We start from the raw sequence: 22,248 nt of genomic DNA on the forward strand, positions 1-22,248 counted from the left end.
TTTGCTAAATTAACGCAACAATTAACCTTTAGGTGACAGTCATGTTGATAATAACTTTAAATAATATAGCATATGAGCATGTGATTTTCCACTTTCAATAAATACATGTACTTACAAATTGGTGTACATGTATTAGAGGGATAAAGAGTACCAACTAATCATGCACATTCCTCCTGTGTTGGCATTTTGTTAGATATAGAATAAAACTAAACTGAGAAACAAATTAATTTTGAAAAAAATAACCTTGCCTAAATTTTTCATTGAAAACATTCAATTTTTATTTAAAAGGTAAAAACCCCTATGTGAGCATGGCGAAAACATTGTTTACAACAGCAGACACTCAGCATGAGACAAAAATGTCTGAATCTTAGTAAAAATGAAATAATATTAACATGATAAATTAAATTATTTTTCACGCAAATAGAAATTCTAATTTTATCCCATTCTTTTCGATGTGTGAGACGCAATTCAGCGGTGGAAAAACCAGCACGAATTACCACGACAGTCTTCTGACTGCTCAGTCAATTATTCCTAAATAACTAGGAACAAAATCTGTGAATTTCAATTCCAATTCTCAAAACCTCATGACAGGTACAGCCTTTATCTCCTTTTGAAATACTGTGAACAGAATTTAGCATTTATGCAAGTCCATCAGTAAGCACATTTATGCACTGAATTGTTTTAGAGTCTTTAGCTTGGTTTGAAGTTCTGTGAACAGAATTTAGCATTTAAGTCCATCAGTATGTACTGGAATTGTTTGATCCTCTCCTGGGGTAGCTCCGCATGCATGTCCTCTTCAACAGGAGGGGTGGATGGTGTGGGCGGGGCTACAACATTTTGTAAAACTGTCATTTATGAGTTTTAAAACATGTAAATGAATACAAAATATACAGGGTACCTGTAAAGTTCGTAACGAATTTGAAAAGAAACAAAATGAAACCAATTGAAACGAAACCAAAAATGGAAACGAAACAAAGTTAAACAAAATATGAAATCAATTATGACTACATAAAAGTAAAAAAAAACCATTTTAAGGTAGCTCCATACTCGTAAAATTCTCTGAGGAAAGTTGAAAAACCGAACTGATTTCGACTTAATAGACTTAAATGTCACCAATTGTTAGAAAAAATATACATGTCATCACACTTTTTGAGATGCCAGATACACATAAACTAAAGTATATTTTAGCATTAGAAAAATGTATTTTTTTTCTTGTAGGCAGAAATTTGTTTTTCTTGTTTAATTTTAATGTCAACTTTATCAGAAAACTAAAATTACAAAATTATTTTAAAATTAATCGTTGGAATAAGAAAAACTATAGCATTTAGACATACAACTGAGAGAAAAGTCAGAAAAAGAGTTATTTCCCCTTTGCATAGATAAAATATATAAAAATTTGGAAATTTAGTATAAGATTAAGTGCGAAAATATCTTTAACCTACCAATAATTCTAATTACATCCATGTGATTATATTCACATAAAATAAATAAAACTATCTTGCACAATTTTTAAAGAATTCAAAGTTTTACAAAAAAGTATAGGGTCACAGAACACTGGATCTACTTTAATATTGTAATAAAATTTTAAACCATTAAACTTTAACAGTTTGTTTCAAATGGTTTCATTTCGTTTCAAATGGTTTCGTTACGTTTCGTTCACTTTTGTTTGTGATTTTGATTCGCACTTTACAGGTGCTCAAATCTACAATATACAATATGTAATCTTCTCTTTACTCAGAGACTGCAAAAAATAAATGTTAAAGAAATAGAATTCAAACAGATTTGAAAAATTCTGCTTTTGCATATCATTATGGTCATTCCTGCTTAAATGAATGTAATAATGAAGAAACACATTCTGTAACAACTGATAAGTGAATTCTTATCCTCTTATATACAAGAATTTTTAGATACCCTAACAAATTTGTTCTGAATTCTTTGACATCTCCCCTCAGAAGGACTGGCCCTTCATTGGTGTGCACATTTGAAATCCTGTCATCTAAAGATACTTTGTACCAAATATTTTGTTTCAAATTGAGTCAGAATATTAAAGACAGAGAGGCAAACTACAACAAGAGATGTTTGTGAAATACTAATGGCATATGGACCCCTAAAAACTGCTTGATTGTACCCAAAAAGGAACTTGAGTAAGTTGACCCAGATATTAACATGATAAATCTGTATACCGAATTTCAGTATGTGCAACAACTGTGAAGAAAATGAAAGAAAACTCTGTAATTGGAATTTTTCGAAGCCTATAAGGTGCATAATTCTGTCAAAAATTGCTTATATTCTTAATTTCTAAATGTCCTTATGTATGCTGAATATCATTTCAGTAGGTGCAATCTCTGCGAAGATAATGAACGGAAACTGTTGGTGGACTGACCAACTGACAGGCAGACAGACAGCAGCAAAGCAAAATGCCCTCCCTCCTTCAAAGTGGTTTTTCATAACACCTATCAATTTCTTCTTTGATTTCTTTAAAAATTATTGTTTTACAATATTTCCAACACTTCACATCTGATGAAAACCAAAGAAACACCTACTTTTAGTGTTGGTTCTATCTGGTAGCAGGGGTTTGTTTGGGGTCCCCCTCGGTCTCCCTCTGCGTCGTTTGACTGGACTGCTGTCTGAGGATGCTTGTGTAGCAGTATTATCCCCCTGTACCTGGTGTGCTGGTAAAGACTGGGACTGAAATTGTAAATTCACATAAAAATTCATAAAACTACAGTTGCACCGTATCTTTAAGTATTGCCATTCTACATGTATATGTGTTTTCATTTCAAGAAAAATGATTTCAAAAACAAAATTGTTTTCAAAAATGATGTTAGATGTTTGCAACCTTACAGATAAATTTCATTCCCTTTGCAACATTCTAAGAAATCAAACTGGTAAATTTTCCTTGTTTAGCTTACTTTTAAAACAAGAATGGTAAGAAAGTGTTTGTACACCAAATTGTCTAGTATGATAAGTTTATATATACCTTACATGAAATAATGTAAGAATCTAAGCATGCTGATCAATATAATGGCACCCTTAAGGAAATATGAGTTGATCTTTCTTTAATTCATTCAACATTCACTTATCAAAAGAGTTCTTAATAAAAATACTTGCTCACAGTTTGTATCAGTAATGCACATGAGAAAAATGTACAATTTATTATGATTTTAGGTAAAATAAAAATTTTCAAAATGTCAAGTTACTGGGCTTCAATCTCTGTGTATCAAATGGCAAAGCTGCAGGTCTAAAGCTCCAAGTCTGACAAAATTTTCGAGCTACAGACCTGCAGCTACGATAGTCAGTGAATTAGAAAAGAAGAAATATAGAGTTGGACCCTCACTTTTCTTCTTCCTCGCTTAGACTGTGTATCGATAACAACTGAGTTGAAGTAGTCTGGTCTCTGACTGTCTCTCCGAGCTCTCTCTGTTCTCCGTACTCTTCTGGTAGATGAGTCATTGTCTGAAGCAAAAGCCTTCATATTTGTTTTCTTGTTCATGTTGTTATTGATATTTACGCTGATAAGCATATGGCCCTGCTTCAAAATACAATGACATTACATTCAACAGTTGCATTCAGGGTTGGCTGGGAAATACCAGTGCTGGAAATTACCTGTGGTAAATATTGGTATTTCCCGTCCCGGTAAATACTACTGATTTTCACTAAACTGGGAAATACTGGGAAATACAAATATAATCATTATTTATTTAATTTGTTCAATGTAAATAAAACAAATGTTTAGGATATTAAGATATTAACAGTAAGCGTCAAAACACAATTTAGCATACTTTAATTGCCATTTCACTGTCTGTTTATGAATCTTAAATTCACCAGATCATCTATTCACAGAGACTTCTTTAACTGCTAGAGTACAAGTTTTAGTCCAGCTTTTTGAACCCCAAGTTTGGTGTTTTACAGATTCAAAGCACAAAATAAACTGTTACATGTATAATTACTGTACGTGTCACACGTAAAACTTAAATAATCACACATGTTGTTTTAATTAATAATTGATTTTTGACAGTTTTGAGCTCCTGTTTTGGGGAGATATATACTACGAGTGTGGCTCATTGCCTATTCAAGTGCATTGCATGCTGAGGTAGTGACATACTGTAGATTCCTTATTAAACACCAGGAATTAATATCCTTGTAAAATCGCGAGAAGCACCCTTCACGGATTTTAAAATCTTACCATTATTTCTTGAGAGTCAAGAACCATAAGAAAAAGAGAAAAAAAAGTTCCACGTTCACGATTTTAAGTTCCCGTGATTTGTTTCCAACCAGTGGGATCGCGGAATTAAGAACTCGCGTAAGATAAGAAATTTACAGTAGTCACACTTTATTTTTCATAATTTTCTTTGCCCATCTTTGGAATATTCATAAAAAGATAACCAATGCATTACTGGCCAGTCAAAACATGATAAAATCCAAGTCAATTATAAAATGTCATAGCTGACAAGGTGTACTGTTGTCTACATGCTAAAAGATTTGATATAGACTACATGTAAGTATTAAGTACTATAATATTTAGTTGTACTTTATTTCCCAGTATTTCCCGGGAATTACAAGTATTTCCAACCGTCCTGGGAAATATGAGTATTTCCCGCTTTTTAGCCAACCCTGGTTGCATTCTGAGTACATGTACTAATACATGAAGTGAGATTCAAATTAAAGAAGTTTTTTGAAAAGTTTTTTCATTGTATCTTCTAGCTGGTATTTTATGACAGAATATACATATTTGTAAATAATCTTACACAAATTCAAGAGACATTCACGGACCTGTTAGTGCATGGTGATAAATACATATGCATTTGTAAACCTTGAGTAATTTTCCAAAAGAGAAAAGAAAATTTATAGTACAGAGTTAAAAAAGGTATGAGAAGAGAAGCAGGTAAATATGATATATAAGAAGTAATTGACAACATTTCTCAGGGATTTTCTGTATCTTGTGTATTGAAAAAAATAAATCAAATTTCTAGCTATCACTGAAACACAAAGTTGAATCAATTCAAGGTGAAAAAAAATCTTAAATGTCTTCTTAGAACCATTTTAACAAGAGCTTGGACTTTGGGTAGTTGTGTCAAACAGCATTGTGACGTAGGCCTGTCTATTTCATTGTAGGCCACTCAGCTACTGCTCTTTGAAATCAACAAGGTTTCTCTGGGTTTGGAGCTAAGACTACGCAATCGGTGCATATTTCGCTTGAAACCGCATCATTTTTAACTTGTTTTGACTTAAGAAATAGATAGCTACCTCCAACCGAAAGTCCAAGGTCTTGCAAAAATGGTTCTATTGAAATTCATGTAGAAACTGACAAGAATGAAAACAAAATCAATATTTCTATATCTATAGTATGGAAGTACATATAAATGTAGATATCTAATGTGTTATTGTGACGAGAATGCCTAGGGAAGTCGAAAAGTACAAGGTATGAAAAAATGGATCCAAATGAAACCAAAATAGAATATAATATATCATATTGTAACTTTGATTTGTTGAATTTGTTTTGTCATGAAAGAATTTCATGAACATGATGAACACGGACATGGACATGAAACAAGAGTGCCAAGATCTCAATTATAATTCATTATCAATTAAGCTACTTATTACTATTAGTTTAAAAACGTACATTGTATAAATGTTTAATATGAACATATTTCAGCACAGAGATTCATATAAATATATATGAAGTTTTTATTTTTAGCAAATTGCAAATGATTACTTTATATTTACATCTATCAAGCATGATTCCTTCTATTTCTTACGGAAACTTATAGTTAATTTATAGCTCTATAGAAACAGCCTGAATAAAATCTACATGCCCCAGCCATTTATAGACTGGTCAAAACCTACAGCGATCAAAGAAAAATCTTGTACTGCATGAAATAATCATGATGATGTCATACTCAAATTCCCAATGAATATGAGATGATTTAGCTGTTTCTTTTAGCTAACGTACTTGCATGTGTACAATAAAAGTCATTTAGTGAATTTTACTTACTTTTTGCGATCAATTTATTAATTTGTTAAAAGGAATATGTTATATATACAATAAAATGCTTTCTTTGATGATTCATGCAGGTTATGAGGATGGCAATCATTGAAGAAATAATTTGCAGTATCCATCATACCTAAACTAAACTAAAAATGTACAAACCCTGGGTTTACTTTGGATTTACTAGAGTGGACCCAGAGTAAACCCAGAGTGGACATATAGAATAAACCCCGATCAGAAGTATACCCCAAAAAGCAGATGCTACAACCTACATGTGTATTCAGAATAAACAACGGGGCAGAAATTATAGGCAGTAAAATGGTAAGGTAAAAGACAGGTCTGTTTCACACTTCAGTGCATACAGTTGACCCCAAAAGCATTCCCGAGAAAACCCAAAGTAAGCACCCGCCACCAAGTAAACCTAAAGTTCACCCCAAGTGGACCCAAATTTTCAAAAAGCAATCCCAGAGTAAACCCAAAAAGTAAACCTGGGGTTAGGATGGATTTACTCTGGTGTTAGTTTGGGTCTGATCGATACTGTACACATGTACATAACGCACTGACACGATTACATATTTTTTCTGCAATGTCGCCACCATCATATCCTGCTTTCATTGTTTAAATGAGATGCATAATGAACCGCGATAGAGTATATGTTTAGAAGGACAGACAGTCAAAATGTCATATATACAAATAATCATATCCCTCTAGTTATATTAGAAATACCTGATGATCCTGATATGAGTGATGGGAACTTTTTCGACCAAAATTGATGCCCACATGAGCAGAACTTGCAGGCAACTGGAATCTATGTGAATATTGAGATTACATGTATAAGTAAATATTCTAATCTAACTGGAGAGCATATTACCCAACTCATTTTATTCTACACTAATTTAGAAAAAAAATAAAGTACATTGTGTTCCTTTTTGTCAACTACATGTATATATCATTAGCTAAAAAATTTCTTTTGAGAAGCCTCCACTTGGGCAGTAAATGCTTGCTGTCATCAGTCAGAAGTGACTAAATTTACACAGCCACATGAAATGGTTGGTCCACATTCCTCAAGTCTTATCAAACACATTTAAAGTTTGCTCTAAGCAATTTTTAAAAGATTTCAATTACACATAAACTTAGCTGCGATCTGTAGCTCTTAGTCTGAACAAAATTGGGTGGACAACCTGAGAGCTACAGTGCATCTTATAGTAAAAAATTGCACTCTATGGCACACAAAAAAGTGTGCTAGTGTCGATCTATAGTTTTGGACTGATTTATCTTATTTCCAAACACATTTTGTGCAAATATTTGATTCCAAACACCATCATCAGCCCCGTAAAGTGAAGTGGTGAAGTTTGTTCACATGTAAAAATGGCAACTCTTGATCTCGTCATAAATTTAACATACTTAATTTACCAAGGTTGGTTAGCACGTTTCGGAGAAAGCCTGAGGCAAGTAAAATTGCATGAAGAATTTAATGGTGCTAATTTTTTTCCACAGAATTTGTGTGTTCATAAGGTTATTTAGTCCAAAAATAGAGCAGTTTTGTGTGCACATTAAATTGCAGTTTTTTTTACTTTGGGAGGCACTGTAGCTCACAGATCGTACATCCGATTTTTTTTCAGACCGGGAGCTAAAGACCTGCAAGTAACATAAACTGAAAGTGTAAAAAAATATACACAAATCTAATGCAAACACCAAGCCATGTTGTGGTTGAAAAATTCCTCTTGAATGTTAAGATAAGGTACCTGTTGCTCGCATTTTGGACATTTTTTAACAACAGTTCTGTCAAAACTTCGTTTCCTTGCAACTCCCCTCATTGTTCAATTTGTTCTTTTCATTTTTTTTTTCTCTAACCGGAAGTAATTTCTCTTGATTATCGTCCTTGTTCAAGAGGGCGCTGTAAACCGGAAACCAAGATTATTTATTGTCTCTATGGAGATTTCTTGCATGGCTTCCGCATAACAACTGTTTTGCTGTCAGTAATACACACACAAGGGCATTTAAAGAAAAGAAAAATGGCAGCAGCGATTGGGCAGAATCCCTTCAACCTAACAGCAGCGGGAGAGCTTGGAGCTCACCGCGAAACAATGCTAAACAACGAATTACTTCTCAGAGTAAGTGTAGATTTTCAATTTATCATCATCCCAATTGTGATCATAACTAACGAATTTTGAAAGTCAGAATGAGACAATATATTTTACTACATTCTTTCCAGTTTATCTCATATGTGCTTTTATAGCATTGTGTTTTCTTGTTGTTGCCTATCTGTATGTCGATCAAAACAGCTTAACTTTTATCGTTCCATAAACAAAACGTTTTATTGTAATATATGGTAATCATGGTAATATTAATGTGCATCTTTATATCAGATTTTAAAAAAGTATTGTTCAAAGTTAGATTAATATTATACTACAAAAAGTAAGTATAGGTTAATAATTGAGTAAACATAAATTAACATATGCACATCAATCATATCATAGCTCGATATTACACATACAGTGTAGTGTGATATTACACCAGATGGTGGAATGAACTATTTGGGAAGAAGAAAAAGAAGAAGAAGTGGTTGGAGGTGGTTTATTAATGACTGGTTCTTTCTGAACCTCAATGTGGCTAGATATAATATATATATAACTAAATAAGCCATATGCAGCAGTCACTTTTCTAAAAAAAAAACTTTTTAAATTTAAAATCACCCAGATATATATACATTCATATTTTAAGTATCAATAGAAAAAAATATTAAGCACCCAGTAGCCACTATAATATCTAAATTATGTTATAGACAGAGCTAGGAAAACCAAAAAGAAGAGGATATGGATCCCCTGGAGAGGGGTTTGTGTTTGGGAGACCAAATGAAGCGAGGCATGGTGGAGCAGATGATGGTAAGTATAATATAAAAAAAACATTAGCTGATCAGTATTGTCACATTAACAGAAAGGAATTTCACAAATAAAAATGTCACAAAGAAACAATCTGATTAAAATCAGATCCTCGATGCTCGCCATATCATTAAAACGGGAGCATCGAGGATCTGATTTTAATCAGTTTGACAAAGAAAGTTTTTCAAATGGTTATATATGTAATTATGCTAGTACTACATGTATGTATAATATTATACAATGTTATAAATTTGTAGCTTTACATGGTTGGCAAAGGACTCTTTCCACAACCACATTACCATTTGCAAGAAAAGATAAAAATGCAGATAGAGATTTTATGGCTCTCAACAAAGCTGCTGTGCAAAATGGTTTAGTCACTGCTGGGGAAAATTATGAATTCAGGGCAACTCATGATGTCCGAAGAAAAACAGCTGGATCAGAAAATACTAGGGCTAGAACAAGAAGAATACCTCCCACTATGGTGTTTGGGATATCAACACGGTAGTTCTAACAATAAATTACTATATAAGCAAATGCTTCTGATGTTCACTAATTTGTAAGTAATGTTATATTTATAATGTCATAGTGAGAGATCACACAGAACTACTGGCTTAATTAACAGTTGATTTATTTTTGTTGGATCAATCTAAGTTCAGCCTGTAAAATGATTATATATAACTTTCTGAGAAGAAAAAAAAATATTTCTGTTTCAGGCCATCAACGCCCATTTTTGATCTATTAGAACACAAATATCAGGATAAATGGCTACAACAGAGAAGGCAACAAGAACTTGCCAACCGAAAAGAAGAAACCCAGGTAAAATTTTGACTAAAAAAGAAATCTTCTGATATATTTGTTTAAAATATGAATCTGGGGTTTTTTTTGCACTTTAATTTTGAGAAATTTGAATTCACATCAGAGGTACTGAATTTCTTATATTTTATAATAAGCACAGTTATGCAGTTTATTTTTGCATTTTCCAACCAGTGTATGCAAGGAATGAAAAGTTTTCATTTTTTTTAATTGAAATTGCACATTATATTTCATATCAAACATTACTTTATTAAAACTAAAGTGTTTTGAAAAATATAGAACTTGACTGATGATTTTCCTCATTAGAATCCAATTCTCCCTGAGGCCAGGTTGTCACAATCAGCAGGGCCATACCCAATAGTGAGTGTTGCAAATTGCAGCAACATTTTTTTGTGGTGGTTTCTGACCTTATGAAATAACCTGTAGATTATTTCACCTTTTGCTTTCCAAATTAACCTAATTAATAAATTTCATTATAGCTGATATACTTGTAATAAATACACTTTTGAAACAGTTTGAAAAAACATTTACATGCATTCTGTTTATCAATCATGTGACCATGCTGTTCTTCTTAAATTCTGTACATAAAAACTTTGAAAAACACAATTAAATATAAAATAAAAACTATAAGGAGAAATTTAAATACATGTACTTTGTGTATGAATTTATGATATTTACTATTTAGAAGATTCAACAATATATTTTTTATACAGTATAAGTACATTTAAATATAGCATGAATTAAGACACCCTTAAATTTTTGGGCCAGTGCAGACCAATTTGAATTTTTTTAAAATTTGGAACTATATCAATACAAGATTTAATTCTAAATTGGAAATATTTTAATTTCCTATGAACCATTTTGATTTTTTGGTAATGGGGAGGGGATATCATATTACATGTTAATATTTATTATTTTACATTAACATGTTAATACAGAATAAAATACTTACTATTTATATTGTTCTACATATTAACAGATAAAATTCATACATGTATGACATAAACAGAAAACTTTGGATTTAACTCACATTTGAAGTAATCAGTCTTATTTCACTTTTATCTTAATTAATTTTGGATAACTGCTTTAATACTAATTTAAGTATGTGGTTTGAGTCTAGTTTTGCTAATTCTTTATGCAATTGTGTGGCTTTAAACTCTATTCTGCTGCAAAACCTAACAGGAAACTCTTCATGCAAATGAGTACTATTAAGTACTCAAAAAAACTTTAAAAGTGATTGACTTATAGAGACTGTTAGCTTAAATGAAACTAATTATAATGAGCTAAATTTTTGCCCAACAGAAAAGGAAACACTTATGGGAAATGAAGGTATTTACTATATCAAGTAAATTATGATAGATGGAATCTTGCACATATTAAGATTAGTAGTTTACCAATTCTGGAATGGCTTCATTAGCATAATTATGTAACTTTTCAGGAACTGATTATATTTTATGAAATGTCATGTGTATGAATTTCTAAGCAACGCTGACAGCATGGATCCCTAGTTAGCCCTTAAAATCAGTATGAAAATAAAATCGAAGTTAATCAAATTGCATGTACTCTCTCTCTCTCTCTCTCTCTCTCTCTCTCTCTCTCTCTCTCTCTCTCCAATGCATGCATGCCTATCATAAATAAGAATCTCTCTCTCTCTCTCTCTCTCTCTCTCTCTCTCTCTCTCTCTCTCTCTCTCTCATATTTAGATGTAGAATATTTAAAATCCACCCTACATATACATTTAGTCAGCGTAGTAATGTATCTTAGTGGGATACAAAATGAGGTATACAGCTATGCGTATTCCTGTTCAGTGTTCAGATATTCTCATAGTTTTACTGTCAAATAAACGCCATCTTATATTCTTATTCTTATATAATATTTGGCATATTATTTTAATCTGACCTCTGCTATAGTTGCCAATGTCTTTAGTTATAAATGCATTTGAGTATGAAAGACAACTTAGAGTAAAAGAAAGAAATATGTATCTAAATTGCTTGAAATGTCATTACATGTATGACAACAATTTGTGTGTTTTGATATAAAGATTCGTTGGTTATTTTTTGTTACCTTCATCGTTTCTTTTATCATTTCTCTCATATAACTGATATAATAATTTTGCGTCAACTTGATAGTGCCTGTGTTTATAAGCGCTTTTTTGTTACAGCAAAAAAGAAATCCCAGCAAAGTCTATGAGACGAGGGCCTCCCTCCTTAGAACATACCAGAATCCCGTGGACCCAGCCCCTCTATGGCAAATGCCAAAGTTCAGGGTAAATATTCCGTATAAAAATTAACAGATGTTTCAAAAAAAAAATTATAATGTACATGTATTCAGAGGTAAACTGTTTATACAACTTATTTATCTTAGCTCAATATCATGCATTAGAAAGCTACATGTATTTGTTTATTTAACTTCTATCTTTCAAATATTATTTACAATTGCGGTTAGGGAAAGAGATTCTCAATTTATTTAAACTTTTAATATTTGAGTACGTAATGTAGCAACTAGCTTTGTGCAAAGTAATTAATTGTTCTGCGTTGTACCGGTATTTTTTTGAACAAAGTTTTTTTACTTTGAACTTTTTTCAGAATTCTGCTAGGCCATCACTGGAAACATTCCGTTCGCCCAAAGCTAGAGAATTAGCGTACCAAAATTTCGGATCTGATCAGATTTCCAGGAAAGGAAAGTTAGGCCACGGGGTTTACGAGCCCGCAGTCAACTAAATTAGTGTCTTGACTTCTCATCTTATAAAAAAAACAGAATCATGAAATAATTACAGTTACTGAGAAATTTCAGCAGTAATAGCGGTTTTTAGGACAAGTTAATGAAGTATTAATTAATCTGCTTGCCAGTAGAGACAATTAATTGCATGCATTAGGTTTGAAAATATTATTTGTTTGCCATATTTCCTCTTTGTAATATCCGTGTAACATTTAGTTACCTTTTCTATAAACATTTTTCAACGTGAAAAAATTATTTTATATGGATTTGCATGCATACATAAGTTATCTTTTTAGCGCGTATATTTTTTTATACGCCAAAGAGTGCAAAACAAAGAGTCTAACAAGACTTGATTTTTTAAAAACATAATTGTTTGTTGATTTGTTAAATTATTGTGTCATTTTTTAACCTTTTTGTTTCATCGTGTGCTTTGAGACTTATCTGTGATACCGACTGAACACACATGGAGAGCGAAACCAATACGTACATACATGCCTTTGTACACTATTTTCCAATTTGATGATCGGCATCTATTTTTCATACTTTACATAAAAATTCATGCACAATACCATTCCTTCCTCTATGTATCTTTTCAATCATGGTTTACATGGTTTTGGTGATTGAGAATCGTTACCTTTGATTGGAGCTATCGGAATAAAAAAAAAATCTGTACAGTTTTTTGTGAACACAGTCACTTTCTATCTCCACTATGTTGTGTTTGTATTTATAAATTAAAAAAAATCTGGTTATCTCGGTGTTACTGAGTGCTTTTTTGTTGTTATCTAACGATTAGGTTACCATTTATTGAGGTCTTGTCTTTCTCTTACAAAAGCTTTTCAAATTTACTGCAAGCCGACCGTCCGTATACATACATCGCAAAATATATAAAGCGTGTAATGTATATGTATGCTGCTCAGTGCTTCCCTCATTGTGTATACAAAAGAAAATGTCCTCATCGTTGAAATTCAAACTGAATGCATATCTATTATACTTCAACATAAGGTAAACATTGGGGAAAGAGAGAAACTCTGACAATGTTGGTTTTTGGATATTTATTTTGAATAAGATGTATTGTAAAGCATACAAGAGTGTTTAAATATTGAGCATCGCAACACAAAACTATTTTGGTTTTAAAACACGATATTGGTTCACCGAGTTCATATTTAAACCACTTTATTGTAACAATTGTCTTGATCGAAGATTTATTAATTGATAACAAATTGACACAAAAGTTTGATAATGTATAAACAGATTCGAATCAATTGCAATGATTTTAAGCAAACATAAGGACTTATTACTTGTTTTCTGGAAAACAATGTTTAATATCCTTTTGATGGACCGACACGTGCGCACATGTATATCTGTGAATATGGCGTTTTATTAAAAGATTGGAAGTAATATTGGGCATGAAGGACTGAATCAAAGCTAGCTAAAACGGTAACATATACTAGATTTAGCCATCACAGGATTGAATTCGAAGATCCTTGATTTTATAGCATTACTTGACGCACTTTTAAGTCAGCATAAATAGATTACACATGTATGTAGAATACATAAATATAAAATACAAAGATAAAATATATAGTCTAACAATGTACTGGTTACTGACCATGTTATAAGTACCAGTTAGCAGGAATGTAATAACATATCCCTTATATAAGTAAAAGAGACCATCCCCTCACCAAAAAATGGCAACAAGTCTAATTGATATGGAGTATAAAAGCTACAAGCTGCCGTATTAAACCTCGGATTTCTTCAAAGGCAAGATTACATACATGGCAAACATATGGCTCTAGACAGTTGACATTCTTTGCAAATAGTTAATTAAAGTTCATATAAGTTCATATGATGAACGCAACTTCTTGTTCAATAACATTTACGGCATTTTACCTGAAAATGTACATAATGCAACCCACCATGCAAATGAAATATATAGACTTATCTGTGGCGTAGCAACAAGGACTACAAATTGAATGCTAACGGTTTAATGACAACGAATATAAATAAAAGTAAACCTTCATCACGAGTGCAATTGGATCATGTCCGTTCATTCTGCGGCACTGTCAGTTCCATTTTTGGATCTATGAAATTTTTGAAAACTGTCATTTGTAACGTAGCGTTCTCAAGATAATAAGGTAGTTGCTAGTTTTAAACTATAATACGTTTTAAAATTGCTTGTGCATGTCACTTATTTTTTTCTTGTCTCTCCAAAATACGGAACATTAAACTGGAATATTATGTAAATGTATAATTATAAAACTGCTACTGGCAATATATGACAAATTCATGTTCAAAAGGCCCCCGTGTCTTCACGACACTCTCCCACTGGCGTCGGACATATGAAAATTATAATAACTAGATGCGCCAAGCTGAGATTCCAAGGTTATCCGTTGTCGATCCGTGACTGAGAGAATTACATGTGAGTGTCTTCCACTTTCTTTTCGTACACCGATACTGGTTCAACCGGAGGTTCGTCTTTTTCACCAGTACCTTTCCCACAACAAGGCTGGAAATTGGGACAAAATGGGAGGTACTGCGTGATTGTCAGTTTGTTGAGATATTTCTGTATACAAGGTAAGTCATATACAGAGTCGTTCCTCTCTTTATTGGTTGTCACCGAATCGTCCTTTTGTCGCCATCTTAGAATACCACGTTCTTCCAATGTCCCTAAGTAGAAAACAAAAGTTCTTTTAATGTACATGTGTAACCCGTGAAGAAACCAAACGTCAAAACGTTTGGGGAATCCATTCACATCATGATCTTATACTACATTGTACATAAATAAAGGAATAAAATTCGTCAAAACTTCAAATACCTGGTATAGTATTGTCGAGGGTAAAACCAGTCAACCCTCCCACAAACATGCTAGTTCCAAGTAAAACGCTCAACAGTTGGTCAACTATATCGCTTCCTAAATATACATAATTATAATTAAATTTCCTTAATGCAAACAATATGCACATACATGTTACCTGTATTAATTTGTTATGCGCTTTATAAAACGTTGAAGTTTCCAATTTATATTAAATGATGGAGAGAAAATAAGAGCGTTCTTTTTTTTAATTCTTTCAATATAGGAGTTTCAGCACGTTGTCAAAGCTTTTGTAGTGCCTTTTTGTGCACGTCTAGTTCAATCATTGTAAACAATGCAGCTATAAGTATGTTAACTTTGACACTGCTTCGATTTTGTACTAAACGATTCAGCTATGGTTTTGAAAAGTTTGTTCAAGAATGACCTGTATCAATATAACCCGGGTGGGTTTTCATCCAATTTGGGAAGGAAAGTCCAAAGAATATGGAGGTTCCGATGATGAATATATTCCTTGACGATGAAAGATCCACAAACTGCAGATTGGAGAGCCCCACTGCTACCACCATGCCTAGCAATGACGACAACATCGCTACAGTAAATATCTTATCATGCGTGCGGCTATCATAGCATAGTGGTACATCAGAATATATTTTCAAGGTCTCAAACCAAAAACCTTAGATTGCAATTTTATTGATGATAAATATACAACTGAGACATCAGCCATTACAATAGGTGAGATACAATGTATGTCTTTTAAGTTAATAAAATAGAACCCGGACAAATTGAAACATTTTTTTTTTAACAAATTCACTATGGGTATTTGTAAGTGCCGATTTTGGGGAAATACCAAAAACGACCATGAAGAGTCCACCAATCACCGGGTCCGGAATGGTGACGAACAAAGCTCCGAATTTACCCAGACATCCCATAATTATCATTATCAACCCTCCCATCTGTACAACACGTCGACTTCCAACCTGGAGAAATGTAAAAGATGACTTTACTTAACAGTAATTATTATTACTAAAAAAATGATACATGTATATGCTTTTTTGGCTTCTTAACTTTTGATTTTCACCTTTCTTTAAGTAGAATCTTGATACGTAAAAATATAGATTAGAGACACACTCCACAAGAAATTACCCTGGTGATCCCTATTGCACCAATATTTTCACTGTAAGAGGTCATGCCATTTCCCGATCCCCAAGCACCGGCCAACAAGCATCCTATACCTTCCATTCCAATCCCTACAACCAATTCAATACTCAATATTGATGTATAAGCATGCATGCATTGTGCTGATACATGTATCACCATGTAAAATGTATATTTTACATGTTCCGACTATTTTCTATAGTTTAGCTTGTTGGTAAATTAACGTTATTCACTCTTCTTAATTATCGTGAAATTCCTCCTGACTGTGATGTGATAGAATGTAAATTAATGTTTATCAAACGCCTTAACTGTAACAAAGAAATAGGACATCAAAGTAATCAAGTGTAGCTTTGGGAAAGATATTTTTATTAGAAAGGCGGGATTGAAGGACAATGGTTTCAACTAAGAAATGTGTGTTTGACACTAATAGAGTTAATGCAATTACATAACAATTAGCGGATTAACGCAGGTGAATAAATGGGCGTTTACCTGGACGATGGTCAGTTAGGATTAAGAAATATATTCTCTGATTGGGTGATTTATATATGTCAATTATTTAGAGGGTCACGCCAGTAAAATAATAATGTATGTTTTAGAGATGATTACAAGTTAGTTGAATCGAGTCAGAGTTCGATAGATAGAGGTTAAGAGTCAAGATACAAGTCGTCCGTCTAATCCGTTACGTTTTCCCTCACTGTCATATGTAGGTTAACATTAAGTTAGAATTATTAATAAGCGAGTTCCCCCTTTTTAATGTGTACGGAGTGGAGAGTAACTGTTTGTATAATTGTGTTATTAACTGGAATAAATGTGGAAAATACAGCGAGTGTTGAGCTAATTCCCTAGTAATCGCCCGGTACAGAAAATACCCCATACGGTACAAACCCGGCGGTTATACATGTATTAGCAATGGACAAGCATTGTTAATTTTCAAATGAATACACAGGAAAATAGATACATAATTAATAACACTGGTTACTTGGTTTTTCTGCAGTGTCCGCTTCATTCATACATGTACCAGAATTATCCATACCAGAATGAACAATCAAACTAAATTCGTTAAATTATTGTCTTCTGATTTGAAAAACAAACCTCTATTGATAGCGTGAACTGGAGGAGGAGGAGCTCCAGCAAGTTTGGCGCATGCGTAGTAATCTCCCACAGATTCTATGATAGAGGCGAGGACTCCAGCAAGCATCCCAAACACGGCTGACACACTGACTGTTGGCAAGCCCCACTGACCTACATAACCAATGAAACCCTAAGACAATAAAAGGGATCCAGACACGATTTGAGATAAAAAATTTGTGGGTTTTTTTAATTTTGGACTGATTAATCTTATTTACAGTCACTTGACATAAATTCGTAAACGAAACTATTTTTACTTAATCATCTGTAAATGATTTCTGTATGAGAAAATACCGGGATAAGGGAATCGAAACCAGAGCGCCTTTTCCAACACGTCAACTTTTGTGTCAGTTCGGGCGTCAGAACCCCATTTCCCTTGCTCCGGGAATGCACCAGCTGCAGTCAAGATGCCACAAATAACCCAAGCAGATATCAAGGCTAATAAAATCTTAAAATAAAAAACAAACAACAAGAACAACAACAGTACAGTTATTTCTATTCTAAAAAAAACAAATTGGAAAAGAACAAACGAAAAACATCTAAACACAAAATACCAACCGGGAATAATTTAAAAAGCGGTAGTTTATACATTGAGCATCCATCTCTTCTTGTGACTCGACAAACGGGAATTTTAACATTCTTCAAATATTGTGAATATATTGCTATTAAAATCATTGTCCTGAAAAGAATCAAACATTAAATATGTTTAAATTTTTACTTTTTTTGTAGAATCACTAACGCAAACCTAATTTACTTTCAGGTATATAATTTTTGTTAGTCTTTATGTAAATAATTTTTTATATTTATGCAAGTACAATTGAAAATAAACTCACATGAAGGCGATGTACCACTGTTTAGAGGCCAGGTCCGCTGCCTCCTTAAACAAGGACAGACCAATCAGAGAGATGGTGGGGACGATGACCAGTGGTCCGATAAAGTGCAGAAACAGGCCGATGACACCACTGAAGCCGATGACGATTTCGAAAAGTGACGAAACCATGATGGCGCCTTGAATCTACAGGATGACTTTTCAGATAAAAATGTCTTTTAAATTGCCTTAATCAGAAACTTGACGCCCCTGCTTGAACATGTACATCAATCTCTCCATTTATATCATATTTGGCTTTTTACTTTTTTTGACATAATAATTTTTGTAAAATCCCATATATGCTTTGATTTGTCTCGCTCATGATGGAGAATTACTACAAGGACATACATGTACATTGTGCGTGTACGGTATCTAATCATTTATATTTGCATTTTCACTTCATTGTTTGTAATAGCACTATACGAGCAATATTTACTAACAATTGAACAATTGCTGAAAATCATATAAATATCAATAATCAGTGGGGTCGGATCTTAATGAAAGGTGTGTGTGTTTGTGCGCGTATGTGTGTGTGTGTGTGGGGGGGGGGGGGGCTAGACTTATTCTTGACAAGCAAAAACAAATGTCCATATCTGGTTCTGACGCCTATGGTAAGTAATAAGAAACCATTCCTTTGAATATAATGCAATTTCTCACCAGAGCGCGTATTACGCTGCGCTACAACACTTCTGTTAACGTCTAAATGCCAAGAATCTTGGCAAAACCCATTCTCAATCATGATATTATAAATTATAGTTTTATATATGTATTCAGTCTACATTTCGATGTTAAAGCCTCGCTAAAAATATTGAAATAAAAAGATTTTTATTGGTAAATCACGGTAACAAACAAAGAACTATTTCTCGGAGTAATACTCCATTACCAATGTTTTCGTGGCACTAATTTTTAGACGTTAACAGAGGTATAAGTGGAGCGAAGCAGGAACGATAACTCCGGGTAGAGATTGAGTATAATGAGGTGATCAAATGCGGTCGGGCGTGGTTAATTCTATCATTAACCCTTTCGGGCTTTAATTGATTTGATCACTCCCCAACCCTGTTTGATCACTTCATGATACTAAAAGAATGATTCCATAATTTTATTGTTATGTTTATTTGTTTTTTTCGATGACTACCTCGCGCATCCTCATCTGCCACATTTCTTGGTGTTCTGGACTTCCGGGGTCTGGTAGAGGGTCAGATGTCATATTCCACTCTCCTGTCAAAACGTGCAGAAAGTAAGTACACGTAATCTTGATCAACTTTACCACGCTGGACTAAGTGGGTTTTTTTAAGATTAACCGTGCATGGTATACCATTACTGTTTTATTATACTTTCATGTTAAATACTGAAATCTGATTGGTTTAGACGCAGTTGGTAATCCTTTCTATTACCCTCACCGTTAGCAACACACCTGGCAACAGGTAACACAACGAATTGTTACATGCGCGTAAATTATGCGCGTAGGGTTCGCCGTAGAATTCACTTCATTTCTATATATATAGTAAAATTTTCTTTAAAATTGAGACATTCAGTATAATAAAATTAATAGTGCCTGTTTGGGAGGGTAACTGTTGAAATTGACACCCCTCCAAAACCATTGTCAACCGACGCGAACTGTTGAAATTGACACCCCTCTAAAACCAATGTCAACCGATGCTAAGCGGAGGTTGACAATGGTTTTGGAGGGGTGTCAATTTCAACAGTTACCCTCCCAAACAGGCACTAATTATATAATTATTATACAACACGTATAGAAAAATTGACATACATCTCGTCTCGAGTCCTGTTATCCAAACAAAGCACCGTCTTATCAGTCATCCAAAATACTGTAAATTCATTAATAGGCGAGAATTAATATCCGCGTAAAATCGCGAGAAGCAACCCCGAGCTCGCAGATTTAAAAAACTCCTTTTTAATTTTCAGACAGTTTTGATCTTATATATGAAATCATAACAAAATATTGATGCTTGCGATTTCATAATCTCGCGATGAGATACAAAACAGCAGAATCGCGGAATGAAGTACTCGGAGAAAATAAGGAATTTACAGTTATATTACATGTAAGTTAGTAAATTGAATGAAAAAAGTGTACATGTTCATGTACCTTTAGTTGCCAGATTGTAAGGACATTCCCATTTCTTCAGTGCCAATATTGTGAAAGTTGGTGTAAGAAAGGAAAATGTTGGTCCTTGAATTATAGGCAACCTGCAATATATGTAGTTTAACTTATTGCATTTTTAATACACTTAATGAAAAGTCAGTTATGTTTTTAATTCGGAATGGATATCTTTCTGGTTCAGGCAACAATTTGGGATATGTCAGTTTGTCTAATTTTGTATATAGACACACCTGACTCCAAGAGTTGTCTGAAGCAGTGTGGATATTCCCGACACAAAGAAACTGGTGGAGATGATTTCGCTGAGTCCGACGCGATCGTCACCAATACACATCGCCGATTGCAGGACTAACGGAACGGTTAGTGTGGAGCCAAATGCTGTTAGGTAGTGCTGCAAAATAAAGCCAAGTTTACAAATAAAAAATGTAGCAAGTCGAGTATTTAGGCGACTATAGTTTTCAAAATTTGGCATTTAGTGGAAAACGGTCGAGACATAGATTTCTGTATGAAATTAATTGTAAATTTATGTTAGTGACGCCAAAGTACACAGTGTCATTTAGTCGGCTAAATTAATCTACTCTTTGTGTTATAATGTTGCTTCATAATGAAACAAACATATAATGAAAAAAGCTGCATTTTCTAATGTTATATATAAAAGCAAGCTTACATGTATAAGGCTTGCATCATTCTACAATGTTTATTATCACATGAATATGGTTATGGTAAATTTTAAAAGAGCTTTTGAGATAGAATTTATGCGTTTCCACTTGTAAAACAAATGACTGTTCTTAACCTTTATGTGGGCATTTGCTGTAAAAGAGATATATTTACATCCACTTCGTATGATTCCCTCTATTTCTTAGGAAAATTGATTGTAATTCATAACTCTGTAAAGACTGACATGACAGATATCTACAGGCCCCTTTTACCGATTGGTCGAAACGTTTGTTTATCGACCTATGCTAAATATTGGACTGCACGAAATAATCATGATGATGTACGTCAGATCAAATTCCTATTCACAGAAGACGATTTCTTTTATCCTACGTAATTATGCACATTAACAATACATGTAATTTATTAATTTTACTGAAGTTTAGTTAATTTTTCAATCGATTTAAAAATCTTAAATTTGTCAAAAGAAAGATGTATAAGAAACAATACATTGTATATATATATTGTAAAATTGAACTTGAATATGATTTTACATCCATTAAGTCGGTAAAAATTCTTTTGGAGAACGTATCTACGGGTATGCGAGTATCTAAAAGTAAGGGATGGAACGTAATAAATACAAGTACCTTTTAAAAGAATTGTTGTGGATTGAAACATATATTAATAATTTTAATCTTTCATTAACAGTGTTTTTTTTTATTGTAAGCACGGGGCTTTAGTTGTCCCAAGTAAATAGCTTTTGTATCTTCTAGAGTGAACACCACACGAACGTCAGCATACGTGTTATAACAAATGGAAACTATTAGCTAGGCTTGGCCACGAACACTATTGGTGTCAAAACATCTTAATGTTTAGACATTTGAGTGAACATTGTACGGTAATCAGAATGAATTAATTACATTACCTGAAATCCAAGAAGAATTGACAAGTACCATGGCGGTGAGTCGGACACTTTATATAACATGTTGTCATTGTCTTGAGTGGTCGTCGTTCCTTCAGTTTGTATTTCAACACCAGGCGTACCGTTCGCCATCTTTTTTTTTTTTAAACCTAATGTTGATATGAAGTAGGTGACAGTCGGCATGTGTT

General features: G+C 33.3%; 3 protein-coding genes across 6 annotated transcripts; 1 reads left to right on the plus strand and 2 right to left on the minus strand.

Annotated features, from left to right (window-relative positions):
• Nucleotides 1-342: 342 nt before the first annotated feature.
• LOC105317957 (UPF0547 protein C16orf87 homolog) lies at nt 343-7,891 on the minus strand. The gene is made up of 5 exons (XM_011414778.4): nt 7,735-7,891; nt 6,716-6,797; nt 3,338-3,456; nt 2,544-2,688; nt 343-827 (listed from the first exon to the last, which is right to left on the minus strand). The coding sequence occupies exons 1-5, from the start codon at nt 7,804-7,806 to the stop codon at nt 691-693; spliced, it is 555 nt and encodes a 184-aa protein (XP_011413080.3). The 5' UTR covers nt 7,807-7,891; the 3' UTR covers nt 343-690.
• A 16-nt stretch (nt 7,892-7,907) lies between these two features.
• Nucleotides 7,908-13,151, plus strand: LOC105317956 (cilia- and flagella-associated protein 77). Of its 3 annotated transcripts, none has more exons than XM_011414776.4 (7): nt 7,908-8,103; nt 8,775-8,874; nt 9,129-9,372; nt 9,585-9,687; nt 9,991-10,044; nt 11,846-11,950; nt 12,270-13,151. In XM_011414776.4, exons 1-7 carry the CDS (start codon nt 8,005-8,007, stop codon nt 12,402-12,404), a joined length of 840 nt encoding a protein of 279 aa, XP_011413078.2. In that variant the 5' UTR covers nt 7,908-8,004; the 3' UTR covers nt 12,405-13,151. The 3 variants fall into 3 exon arrangements, with proteins under 3 accessions (XP_011413078.2, XP_019918642.2, XP_011413079.2); XM_020063083.3 differs by lacking the exon at nt 9,991-10,044 and adding an exon at nt 10,987-11,013; XM_011414777.4 differs by lacking the exon at nt 9,991-10,044.
• A 669-nt stretch (nt 13,152-13,820) lies between these two features.
• Nucleotides 13,821-22,240, minus strand: LOC105317952 (solute carrier family 23 member 2-like). 2 transcript variants are annotated; one of them, XM_034447716.2, is made up of 13 exons: nt 22,064-22,240; nt 20,718-20,875; nt 20,473-20,573; nt 19,501-19,583; nt 18,331-18,512; nt 18,056-18,176; nt 17,792-17,945; nt 17,462-17,611; nt 16,358-16,461; nt 16,062-16,191; nt 15,639-15,782; nt 15,218-15,313; nt 13,822-15,069 (listed from the first exon to the last, which is right to left on the minus strand). In XM_034447716.2, exons 1-13 carry the CDS (start codon nt 22,190-22,192, stop codon nt 14,816-14,818), a joined length of 1,806 nt encoding a protein of 601 aa, XP_034303607.2. In that variant the 5' UTR covers nt 22,193-22,240; the 3' UTR covers nt 13,822-14,815. The 2 variants fall into 2 exon arrangements, with proteins under 2 accessions (XP_065931965.1, XP_034303607.2); XM_066075893.1 differs by lacking the exon at nt 22,064-22,240 and having other exon boundaries at nt 13,821-15,069; nt 20,473-20,556; nt 20,718-20,763.
• Nucleotides 22,241-22,248: the final 8 nt, after the last annotated feature.

Source organism: Magallana gigas, chromosome 2 (genome assembly GCF_963853765.1).
Source record: "Magallana gigas chromosome 2, xbMagGiga1.1, whole genome shotgun sequence".
Taxonomy (NCBI): domain Eukaryota; kingdom Metazoa; phylum Mollusca; class Bivalvia; order Ostreida; family Ostreidae; genus Magallana; species Magallana gigas.

Bases quoted from the DNA above. Each gene is read 5' to 3' on its own strand.
- LOC105317952 (XM_034447716.2), bottom strand. From the start codon at position 22,192: ATGGCGAACGGTACGCCTGGTGTTGAAATACAAACTGAAGGAACGACG. The intron at 20,876-22,063 runs GTAATGTAATTA...TTTATTTTGCAG, and splicing joins CAATTCTTCTTGGATTTCAG to CACTACCTAACAGCATTTGG. The intron at 16,192-16,357 runs GTAATTTCTTGT...ACATTTCTCCAG, and splicing joins GTGCAATAGGGATCACCAGG to GTTGGAAGTCGACGTGTTGT.
- LOC105317957 (XM_011414778.4), bottom strand. From the start codon at position 7,806: ATGAGGGGAGTTGCAAGGAAACGAAGTTTTGACAGAACTGTTGTTAAA. The intron at 2,689-3,337 runs GTGAGGGTCCAA...TTACAATTTCAG, and splicing joins CTAAGCGAGGAAGAAGAAAA to TCCCAGTCTTTACCAGCACA. The intron at 828-2,543 runs GTAGGTGTTTCT...AAAATGTTGTAG, and splicing joins AGATAGAACCAACACTAAAA to CCCCGCCCACACCATCCACC.
- LOC105317956 (XM_011414776.4), top strand. From the start codon at position 8,005: ATGGCAGCAGCGATTGGGCAGAATCCCTTCAACCTAACAGCAGCGGGA. The intron at 8,875-9,128 runs GTAAGTATAATA...ATAAATTTGTAG, and splicing joins GCATGGTGGAGCAGATGATG to CTTTACATGGTTGGCAAAGG. The intron at 10,045-11,845 runs GTGAGTGTTGCA...TTTTTGTTACAG, and splicing joins CAGCAGGGCCATACCCAATA to CAAAAAAGAAATCCCAGCAA.